Below are 12,869 nucleotides of genomic sequence, written 5' to 3' on the forward strand. Positions count from 1 at the left end.
TCAATGAGATGAAAAAATGTATAGCCTTTGTACTAAATATGGGCTTGAATAGGGAGAAAAATATTGAAAACTACTGGAGCAAAAAAGTAATAGGTACATTCCATTTCTGAAACACTATGCCTATAAACAGATTTCAGCTCATAAGCTCCGTGTTTCACATATGCTCTAAGCAAGAGGCTCCCCGTAATGACCCAAATTATGATCCCTGGTACAAAATTAGAACATTTTATGATTACATAAATAACAAGCTCAAGGAATATTTTGTACCTTATCAAAATGTATCAATTGATGAATCTCTCATAGGAATGAAAAATAGATGTTTTCATAAATTACATGCCAAAGAAAAAACATGCTAGATTCGGCATAAAAAAATTTGAACTATGTGACAGTGAAACTATGTAATTATGTGATGAATGTAGCTTTATACAGCGGTAAAGATTTTCTTGCTGGAGGTAATGATCCTTTCACTGAAAAGGTGGTAATTGATCAGTTGAATTCATGCAATCTTCTCAATAAAGGGTACCATATCTTTACAGATAATTTCTATACAAAGCTGTCTCTTGCCGATAGGCTTTACAATATGAAAACATTCATTACAGGAACTGTAAATAAGAACACCAAGGGGCTATCAAAAGAAGTTATAACTGCTAAACTAGGTGTACAGGAAAGTATATATTACAGGAAAAACAGGATGCTTCTGGTAGGGTACAAACAAAAAGCTCATAGGAAACCTGTGTACTTACTGACAACAGCCTATCATGCCGAGGATAAAAATGTGAGGAGTAGAAAGGGACAATGTGCAGTAAAACCTGTTGTAATTGATAATTATAACTTGAAGATGGGAGGTGTAGACTGCAGTGATAAAAGCATCTATCACCTTTCATGTGCTCGAACCACTAAGAAGTATTGGAAGAAGATTTTCTTCAATCTACTAGATATTTTGGTATTTGATTCATATATATTATACCACAGAAATACTGATTCTCCTATGTCTAGAGAAGACTTTGTAGACAGCATAATATTAAATTTAGCTAGCCAGGAGGATGCAACACTCAATCCAAATGAAATGGGGGATGGAAGCCATTTACTTGCGCATTTACCTGGTAAAAATGAAAGACTTTGTGTTGTTTGCGCTGATGATCCCGGTGTAAAAAGGAAGAAAAGTGTTTTCTGGTGTCCCAGTTGTAACTGTGGTATTCACCTTACGTGTTACCATAAGTTGGAGCACTTCACTAGGCCTACACATTCAGGGAGGAGGAAGAGGACCTACTCTAGTGAAGATGACTATAAAAAGCAGTTGTGCATTTTTTCAGTTTTTGAAAGAAAACATGTTTTGTGTTGTAAATATGTGTATACATGTCATAAAGACTTTTGTTCATTATAATATGGTGTATAATTCTTACATTTGGAGTGTTTTGATATCTTTAGAAATAACAAAGCTACAAAGCTTGAAACTTTGAAAAAATATTTCTTTTAATTAACATTTCCAGTTTTATGTGTAAATAAAAAAAATATGCTAAGGTAAGTGAATACTTTTATTACTGTAAATTATTCTATGGTTAATAACAAAAAAAATTATATATAACACTTATAACTTTTAATTTATTAAATATTTTTAGTAAATTTCTTAAAAATATGCTACACACAGGCAAATTCTAGCTTATCATTCTGGGAGTTTTTTATTATCAGCCGGAGGGTTAATAAAACATAGATTATAATGACAAGGCAAGTCTTAAAAAATGCCTGTTACTGACATTTTTGTAACTGATTAACACAATAGCATGTTATTTTCAAATTATATAATATTTTATAATCTAATAGAAATAAGTAAAAGTCATCATATAAAAATAGTTTAACAACATAATTAGATTTTTAACGCAACTTATTATATTCTAACTAAAAAGAATATAGTAAATAACTTAATTGTTTTATGTAATAGGAATGTAAATGTAAAGACTCAGTTTATAAGTAGCTTTTAATTTACAAAAGGTTTTCAATATTGCATATAGCCCATTTTCTGGATCACACACATCGTACAATGTCAACACTGTGAGTTATTCTGGACGTATACACTTTTTTAGCGATAAGTTGAGTTAAAAAACTGTTATTAGCATTTTTTACTTCATTTTATATGATGATTTTTACTTTTATTTTTTGTTATGTAATAAAAGAACTAAAGTTAATGTGAATAAAAGAATTTAAATACACTTACATCAATATTAACAGTAGTAGGTAAACTTTTTTCAGAAACTTCTTTCAAAGCAGCCCACTGCTCAGGACTCATGATTGTTGGGTCCTCCTCTTCACTCAGAGTCTCTGAACAAAAGTTTATATTAAAACTACTTATTTAAACTATTATTTATTTATTTTAAGTTCAATACAGCCCTCCTGTGCTGAATGAGGGCTACTATACTATTTAATAACAAACATACAATGAACTCTTGATTTTTGTTGACCTAATTTATGTTTTGACAGGTGTTCTAAAATTTTTTTTAATAAACATACGGTCTGTTTGGGACAATCCAAAACTTAAATATATACGAGGTTGGTAGGAATGGTAGAAAAATGTGTAATATTCCAAAACTATTGCTACTCTTGATCGGTTCAATTAGGTATACTATATGTTTCGTTTTGTCCATCGTTTGTCATGTGTTTTTCATTTTTAATTATTTTTTTGAAAATTTTATGAATACAGAACAACCTTGCATAGCATCTTATGATGGTCAAATTGTAACCGACGTGTTCTTATTAGACAGTTACGGAGCTGAAAAAAGAGTGGTGTGTCTACTTTGTTTGTAATGTAATTGTTCAAATTTCAGTGAGCCAGTGTCCTGTAGAAGGGGGCCCTGGGTGAAAACTGTACATGTTTGGACAATCGTTTAGTAGAAAAACAAGTTCTTAGTGTTCATCTAAACACAGACTAGACGTTTGTAACAAGAGTGTAAGACTCTAAAAAACGTTTGTTACCTGTATTATCAATATTAAAATTGAATATTAACAATGTTACCTTTATACAATGCAGTAGATAAGTAACTAATGGTTACCGGCAGCAACACTACCGACTGATACAACATATCAGATTATGTAATGCAGTTTGATCTGAATGTAACATATGGCAGAATAGGTATAATTTCCAACAGTTTGGACACAGAATATAATCTTGGGTGGTGATTAACAATTTTATTACTAACACTGTCGATTAACATTAACCCATTGGCGACATGTGACGTATATTGCCCGTCATCATGTATACAGCGCGTAAAGACTAGTGACGGACAGTGTCCATCATAAAATTTGGGGTTTGTTCAATCGATATAATTTTCGGTTATTTCGTTCACGAAGCTATCGATAGTTTTATCGTATTATTCGATATATAACATCCGAATACAAGAAACTGAATGCAAAAACCAAACGTAACGTAAATCTAATTTTGAAAACTAACACATACAATGTAAGAACTTTATTGGTAATATTGTAACCAAACAGTAAAAAATTACCAATGTTATGAAAAAATACACATTTGTTCTTTTGTACTTCCATTCCTTTATTTGTGAATATTTCATCTTAAAAATTGTTACTGCATTATTATAAGATAATAATGTACATATATAATAATGGGTAGTAAAAAGTGGAATATAAATTTTTTATTACAAAAACACTTTAAATATAATGTTTTAAACATTTTGTTTTTTTGATTTATAACATTTTCAAACTATACATATAAATGTAGACGAATTAGCTGTAAATATTTAGCTCTAGCAAATGTATAAGCAAAGTAGTTAATGAGTAGTAATCCATCTTACCTGATACACTGTTTACTCCCAGCAAATCAGTTGAAGTGAGCTTTACAACATTTCCACTTAAATCTATTTCGTTAACCTGGAAGTCTGTATACCTGGGACAAAAATAGTTAGTTTTTCAATGATTTCAGGAGGAACATCACACAAAAATCAATAGCTATTAAAAAAATGTTATTTTAACACAGCTTATAATTTTTGTTTCCTTTGATTAATATTTAAATGTAACATATAATGAATAGATATTTTTGTGTAAAATACTTTTTTAGCTATATGGTTTTCATCAACAACTTTAAATTTTAAAGGTTAATTTAATTTTTATGTTCATATTATGTATTAAAATAATTTTCAGGATATTAATTTGTTGGTATATTTCTGCAAACTAGATTTTATCCAAAGTAAAACAAAAAAAAGAATGACCTTGATAGATTAAAAAATAACGTAATTATGAGTTGTTTACAAAACGCTTTCATTTTGTCTAAGTATGGCATGGGATTTTTGGTACATCACTTATATAATGGCCGGGGTTAGAAGGGTTAATTTGAATTGTGAAAGTAGGATTCAGGAAGATATATGAGAAATAAAGAATTAAATTATTTTTCCCGATCACCTGATTAATGAATTCAATCTATTATTCAATCATTAATTATTCTTCCATTGCAGCTGGCAACACCACACCACAACACAGGCTTGCATTGATACGTCTTTTATTATAGATAAGACAGCTGTGGCCAAAGGTATAAGTGAGTATAACTTTGGGAACTATTTATATTCTTCAAAAAACTAAGTTATTCCCTGGAAATAAAAGTGTTGCTCCAGAAAGGTGCTGGTGCATAAAATTAAAAATTATTCAAGCTCAGCCTGAGAGGCTAAAAAAGGAAGGCATTGAGATGAAGAGAATTGTAGAACAAGAAAAGAAAAAAAGAAGGAAGAGGGTGTAAGGTATGGAGCTTGAGAATATGAATAAATATAGTTATCCATAAGTTAGATTTTTTAACACAACACAATATATATATATATATATATATATATATATATATATGTGTGTGTGTGTGTATATATATGTATATATATATCATGAAGGAAAAGGTAAGAGACATTTTCAAGAATTTAACAGCTACGATCTGTATTATTAATTTATATTAAAAAATATACAACCTCATAAAATATTACAATTTATGTAAAAAAGCAAATTTTAATAAAAATTCAAAAATATGTTTTACATGTCATATTCTTTAATAATACAAAACTCATTACAATAATTCATAGACATGGATGTTTTAAACAATTTTTTAAAATCTAAAACCTTTTTTATAATTTACTTTCTCCCAAACCTTTGCAAAATCAACAAAAATCCTCTGCCTTCCCCTCCCCTGCGGGCAAAGAATCAAATTTCATTTTTTTTATTTAAATACTGTACTGTAATATCTGGTTAAATAAAATTTAAACTATAATAAAGCAATAAATTTAAAAGTTAATATTTTTGTGAACTTCTCCCTTAAAAGAAACAAACACACAAACAGAAGTTACTATTGATTTATTAATCTAAAATAATTATAGCCTACCAGCTCAGAAACAATAATTTAAAAAGATTTTGTTATGCATTAGAAACCATCCTGCCCACAGAAAAACACTTTAAAACTTAAATTTGTTAAAAAACAGGAGTATCATGACTCTAAAATAAACAAATATACAAAAAATATGACTTAGATTGCATCAGCTGATTTTTCAGATTCTGATTATAACGTGATGAAACAAAATCACGTTCATGGTTCAACTTAAGCATAAAAAACAGCTGTTATTTACTAGTACTAAAGAAATAATTAGGTTTGTGATTAGCTCACTGAAACAGGCAAATTGTGCGCTAGCTGGCTTTTCAGTTTCCATTGTTTTTTTTTTTTTTTTTTAATCTCATTTAAGCCTCAGCTATGCCGGCTTCGAAGTGCACTGGTTTTTGTTATTATTATTATTACATTTTTGGACCTCCCTGGGATTCGAACCCGATCTCTCGGTTAGAAAGCCGAGACCATAATCACTAGTCTACGGTGGAGGACAGTTCCCATTGTTATAAGATAACAAGGTACAGTAACAACATTGTTATAAGGTAAGGTCGTGGACCAGGTATCAGAAACAGCTGTTAGTCACGCAGCAAGATGAAAAAATTAGTTTAGTTATGTTTGACATACAATAAAAATTTAATTTACATAGCAGAATAATTTGTTTATGCATAAAATAAGTAACATGGAAAAAGTTGTTTTTTCTAGAATAAACTACTCACTTTTGTAATTAAATAAAAATATTTAAACCCATAACAATATTACCAAATCTTTTATACTTAACGATTTTAGATATGAGATTATATACATAGCCTAATTTACTACCCATGAAGAGACATCAAATATCATATAAAATACATGTTTAACCAATTTTGAGTACTTGGCATTTTAAAATTAAATTGGACCCCTTCTGGGAGATAAGGTTCAAAAATATAGAAGGACCAATGTGTTAAAATATCTGAATAGGTTACTACAGTTATTAATTGATTAACATTGTTTTAGTTGTAACTGTTGTGTAATTAAATTAACAAAGAATATTTTAATTTTGTTAAACAAACATTCATGGTAGTGAATTTAAATTTGAACTATGGACTGTACCTGTGTTTTATAATTACTTCAAACCCAGGACCATCTCTGATAAACTCGGTGATACCAACATCTGACTCGTGTTGACTAAGATGCAGGTCCCCAGGAAGGCGATTATCAGGCTTTACTGAATTCTCATGCAGACTGCGTTTCCCACGAAATGTTCCTGTTAATAATAAGTGCTTATTATTTACAATATGTGATATATATATATATATATATATATATATATATATATATATGTGTAGTATAAGTAGTAGTAGTAAGTAGTATGAGCAGTAAGAAAATACCATTGTATTAAGTTAGAAAAATAAAACATACTAGATAAATACTTTTATGAAATCATTGATGGAAAAATTGATTTTTCAACATTTTACTAAACATATTAACAAATTAATTATAGGTAACATCTTCTTCACTAAATTACAGAACATGTTAATCATAAGAAGCCATCTCATTTTGTTTGATCGATCAATAAACAGTAACAAGGTTAGGAATTAATTAATGTGAGAATTGGTACACTTTGGACTGAACTGATACAGATGGGTCAGTACCAAAGAGCAGCATCAGCATCCATCTCATTGTTAACCATGAAACAAAATACTGTTTCGCTGCAAATTTCACAGGGTTTAAGATTTTAAGAATGTTGCTGGGTTTATTCTCACAACCTATCTGACAGATATTAATCAGTTTATTTGTTTAATGCAGTAAACATATATATATATATATATATATATATATATATATATATATATATATATATATATATACACTTCTAAAGGAACATCATGACAAAACTGAAAGATTTACTTACCCTTTGTAGGACTCTTGATTGAAAACAGTCAAAAACTCAAATTTTCACTATTCTGTTGTTACTTTAGTTAATAAATTATTAATTTATTAAGTTAAATTTTATTGATAGACGAGGTTTGTCCAAAAAGTATTCGACCGCCGACCAGTAGGCGGCCGCGGCGTAACCGACCGGCTCGAACCGGTTATTGGAGGGGAGGGGCAAGCCTACTCCTTCCCATAATAGGCATTGAATACGATCCGGTCACTCAGTGAGTCACAGCGCTCTGTTCCGTACAGTACTGCCGTGTGTGTGCGTCACATTTCAATATGACTGAAAGTGTTGAGCAGGGCATTTGCGTTAAATTTTGCCAAAAACTTGGCCATTCAGCATCAGAGACGATTACTATGATACGGAAAGTTTATGGTGACGTGTCTATGGGCGATACACAAATAAAAGAGTAGTTTAGGCGGTTTAAAAATGGCCGCATATCAGTAGAGAGTGATGACCGATCTGGTAGGCCTTCAACGGCCAGAAACGCTGAAAATGTTGAACGTGTTCGTGCAGCAATTAATGAAAACTGTCGATTGATTGTCCGAGAGCTGGAAGAAGATTTAGGAATACCAAAATCATCAGTTTGTAACATTTTACACAAAGATTTAAAAATGAACCGTGTTTCAGCAAAATTTGTTCCTCGGCTGCTGACAGAAGACCAAAGGAACTGTCGACTTGAAATTACACAGAGCAATCTGGATTTGATAAAAAGTGACCCAGGGCTAAATAAAAAAGTTATTACTGGTGATGAGTCATAGGTTTATGGCTACGACCCTGAAACAAAGGCTTAATCTTCACAGTGGAAAACTAGCGAAGAGCAACGGCCGAAAAAAGCAAGACAAAGTTGAAGCAATGTCAAGACAATGCTAACAATTTTTTTGACCAGGACGGCGTTGTTCATCACGAATATGCTCCAAGAGGCCAGACAGTGAATAAAGAGCTAAGAGATGTAGTGCGAAGGAAACGACCTGAACTGTGGACAAGCCGTGACTGGATCCTGCACCACAACAACGCACCAGCTCATTCCTCAAATCTTATTCAGCGTTATTTAGTCAAATACGACATCAACCAACTACGACAGCCTCCCTACAGTCCTGACATTGCTCCTTGTAACTTCTGGCCATTTCCGAAATTAAAAATTCCTTTAAAGGGAAAAAAGATTTGACGATGTTGAACAAATAAAACAAAATGCAACAAAGGACCTGTTAGCCATTCCGCAAAATGAATTTAAGGAGTGTTTCCGGAAGTGGGAGGAGCGTTGGAATAAGGTAGTGGCTTGTGGAGGGGAGTACTTTGAAGGCCCGGACCAGATTGCCGCTGCCGAAGAATAACATCAGTTCATGCCAGACGTCAAGGTCGGATACTTTTTGGACACACCTCGTACTTATTCTAATAATTATTGTTAACCAACTAGCTTTGCATTGTAGAGAATTAGTCAGAAAGGCGGAAATCAAGCTAATACTTTAAACTATTTCGATATCTCAGATGTTTATGATAAATACAATAAAGATTATTTATAAGGCTACAGAGAACTATGAATTGCTGATAAGAATAACATACAAGCGTGGTGTCCTCTAGTTAATTTCTTTTTACTTTTGATATAAATGTTAAATATATATATATACAATACGAAAACAAGAAGAATTTAGATTGTAATTCTAATCTAAGAGTTCAACTTATTGATATCAGATTTACAATCTGAACAATCACAACCTAGAGTGAAATTATAGGACACATTTTGTAGGTACCTAATTATTATAAATGTGATTATTACTTCAGCAATACTTGCATGTAATACAAGTAGTTACTTTATGAGCAGTAAGAAAACACACTTTTATTGAGTTAGCAAAATAAAGAAAACATACTTCATTAATTAACATTATATTTTTCAAATAGCATATTAATAATCGGTCCCTCTATTAATAATTATAATCACTCCTAATTCTTTTAACCATGATAAAATGTTTAACACAAACTCCTTAGAACGTTGTAGTTGTGAAAGAAAATAGCTTGGCTAGTAAGGAGAATACATTTTTACTATATACATTTAATCTTGTGACTTTGTGTTGGTACTTAAATTTTAAGAGTAATTTACATTAAAAATCTTACTAGAAGGAAGACGCTATGCAGTAAACACCCTTCAATGTGTGCAGCTCCGTATAGCCTCTTACTTCCATACTTTTGTGACAAATCTAATGAAAAGTACTAACTTAACCTGTTTGGTTTATATCTAGCTTAGATTGAGTTTATGAACACATTCCGTATTTGCAGAGTTACATTTTAATGTATTAATGTTCAACATATATCCATGATATCAAAATATGGAATGTTTAATATTCATCCAATATGAAAAATTTGTCCTGTCACCAACAAAACTAAAGTAAAATAAGTCAAGATAGTCTATGTGAGCAACTAACTCAAAGCTAAATATAACAATAGATCTGTATTAAAACTTACTCCTCTCATTGATAACACCATCTCTTTTCTCAAATTCTCTTTCTGATGAGTTGTTGTTTGAACCTTTAGATGTCTGGAATACAGTTCCTGAAGTTGTTGGTAATGTATCATTTTCAGCAGAAGTTGTAGTTGGTGTGTGTTCTTTTTCCTTTTTCAACTGCCTGAATCTTGCCAGTACAGAAAAAGGTTTATCTTCTGATTTAGGTGGAGAATTTTCCTCCATGATTCTGGAAAAATTATAAATCTGTATTAATACAAACCCGACATAAAATTCAAATTTAGTATAAAATTAATTTGACGAGATAAACAAAGAGCTAATAACCCTACAACTATTTATGAATATATTTTTTATAGATCCTTTATGAGTATACCATTGTTAAAAATACAAGATCTGTGTTAGTTTTAAAACACAACCAAAAATTTAGAATGAACACTTATAAATATATTACATTAACTAAACATTCCAATCTGCAAATTTCTGCAAAACTCAAACCAAACCAAATTGTTATTCCACTTATTTCAGTTTGTTAATCAAACTAAGCAATTCGTACAACTCTGTTTCTCATTCATATTTGTTGCAATAAAAATATGAATACCTGCACCAAACTTTAATTTGGATTATAAAGTTAGCTAGATTATTAATGGAATTTAGCAAATACTATACTATATATGAAGGTCGTTTGGAAAGTAAGTGAGTAACTTTATCAAATAAACAATTTTGTGTTACTTTTATAGCTATTTTTATTACATACTAGCGGCTTCACACGAAATCTTTAGAACCGAAGTCCTTATATTACTTAGTAAAAGCAATTATGATGAAATATGATGGGAGTCCTATAAAAATGTTAAAACGTAAGTAGGCATACATCAGGTAGATATTATTTAAATTCATGGTAAATAGTATCAGAGTTTAACTTAATTATTATATCATGTTAGGCATGTGTAGGAGCATTTCTGGTTCTAATTAATTATATACATAACGTCACAGCTGAATCTGCCTTGTCATCCCGATCAAGAAAACACAAATCTCGGATCACACAGGTCTCGGAAACTTACTTTAGTCAAAAAACGTATATTTCCAGTCCTTGTCATATATTTCTGGTCTAAGATATTTCCAATACAATAGTAGTTTGTCTTGTTGTTCTGATGAAGGAAAAATATATATACTTACGTAGGACTGAGATGCTTACTTCGGTTAAAAAGTGCCTACATAAGACCGTTTAAATTCACTTACCTACTATGTCACAGTTTAGCTTACCATATTGCCCCAATCAAAATACTATATACGTTAGATTATCTAGTTCTCGGAAATCTATTTTGGTCAAAACCGTGTTGACATAGTTGAGTTTGCCTTGTCCTGATGAAGAAAATACACACATAAGTAGGACTGAAAAGCCTATTACGACCTAGGGGGAAGTCCTACCTACTTCTTATGTACTTACGGTATAAGGGATACATCCTTATTAAGGTTATGCAACATTCTAAAATCATTGTTATTAAAGTTTTGCGTTACACTTGTTTTTTGGACTGTAAAAAGGGAAAGAATGAATCGTTGAGGCATGTTAGTATTCATTTCTGTTTTTCCATAAGCCATTGTTAAAATGTAATATCATAATGTCAAGGAAGCCCATCAGTTTAAAGTAACTTATGTGAAAACATTCATCACTTTGTTCATTGAGGTTAGTTTTATAACAGTATTTAATGCATTAGATGATTTTAATTCGTCACTGACGCAATCTGGAGTAAAATTTATATATTAATGTTTTATTTACTATCTGCATTACACTACCGATCAAGCACTGTTTACTTATTATTACTGTCAACAGCTGTTTAGGGCCAGTTTAATTTGAATTATGAAACTACTAAAAACTACAATTTTTTCTGAATTCAAAAATATTCCAGGTAACTTTTCTTCATAAAAACCTTCCTCGGATTTCAATGGACGTTTTACAAAAAGAATTAACCGAATTGGTCCAGTCATTATCGAGATTAGCGCTTAAACCAACACATTTCGCCATTCATTTTTATTTATAAGATATATGAAAAAATAACTCTTAACTATTTTTCAACATACATTCACATTTAAGCACTTATAATATCTAGGTAAAAGTTTTTCAATACCTAATAAAATTCTCCCGCCTATACACCTGACCAATCGCAGTGATTTTCACCGATGACATGTGACCCTACTTCATTGATTATCCTTTTTGTTTGACATTGACAAAAGAAACCCATGTTTCTTCACCAGTGACTATGTGTTTTAAGAAATATGCCACCTTTTTCATGGTACCTAATAAGACATTTTGGAGCATATCCCCTTTTCTTTGATTTCAGTTCAAGAGTTTTTGATATCTATGGAAAATACTTTGATAGATCAGTGATTGTGAACCTTTGATTTTCCTATCCTTATGATTGATATGTTTGATAAGGTCATCAGTATCCACAGGCGATTGGCCACTTTGCTTTTCGTTTTGAACATCAATTCATTCTTCATAAAACAACTGGCACCATTATTAACTGTAGTATAGCTCATAATGTCTTCTTCATACAAAAATACAATTAATGATGAATTACCTTTTCTTTACCCATGAAATCTAATTACGCTATGTACTTCCATTTATGTATTATGTAGTTGGGGGCCATTTTGAAACTTGTTTAGCAAAACCACCTTTACTATGACCCAAACACAAAAAATGTGAATACCACCAGCTCTCTGAAGTATATTGTTATTAGTAGTAGTAATAGTTGATGTAAATAGGGATATGCAATGTCTATCTTACAAATATAAATGACCCATGTGGACATCAATGATTGTATACATTACCAAAGAGACAATGTTTGAGAACCACCTTGAGCTAGTAGTACCGGTCCTGTGTATCTAATTCTATACTTTAGTATTTTGCTACCTTTATTTTTTACTTTAAAATACATATTATTTTTTCCAATCCATAACATATAGCCACATGCATGATATTTGGATTAAAAATGTAACTAAACAGCATGTAACTGATTTAACCCAGTCACTGCAAATTCTCAGTCGATGTCCAGGAGACATTACCACACATGGGGTGAATGTGTTAAATAAATGCATACTTAACTAATTGTAGTAGACATTATGGCTAGGCAGTA

General features: G+C 31.1%; 1 protein-coding gene across 1 annotated transcript in view; it reads right to left on the reverse strand.

The window, feature by feature from the left end:
• LOC124357366 (pseudouridylate synthase 7 homolog) overlaps positions 1-12,869 on the reverse strand; it is a 54,475-nt gene that overhangs the window by 35,495 nt on the left and 6,111 nt on the right. Inside the window, exons 2-5 of the mRNA XM_046809092.1 lie at positions 9,741-9,967; positions 6,452-6,605; positions 3,804-3,895; positions 2,213-2,316 (exon numbers count right to left, since the gene is read on the reverse strand). Coding sequence (XP_046665048.1) covers positions 2,213-2,316; positions 3,804-3,895; positions 6,452-6,605; positions 9,741-9,963 — 573 coding nt within the window. The 5' untranslated portion in view covers positions 9,964-9,967. The remainder of the gene's footprint in view (positions 1-2,212; positions 2,317-3,803; positions 3,896-6,451; positions 6,606-9,740; positions 9,968-12,869) is intronic.

Source organism: Homalodisca vitripennis, chromosome 3 (assembly GCF_021130785.1).
Source record: "Homalodisca vitripennis isolate AUS2020 chromosome 3, UT_GWSS_2.1, whole genome shotgun sequence".
In the NCBI taxonomy this organism is placed as follows: Eukaryota; Metazoa; Arthropoda; class Insecta; order Hemiptera; family Cicadellidae; genus Homalodisca; species Homalodisca vitripennis.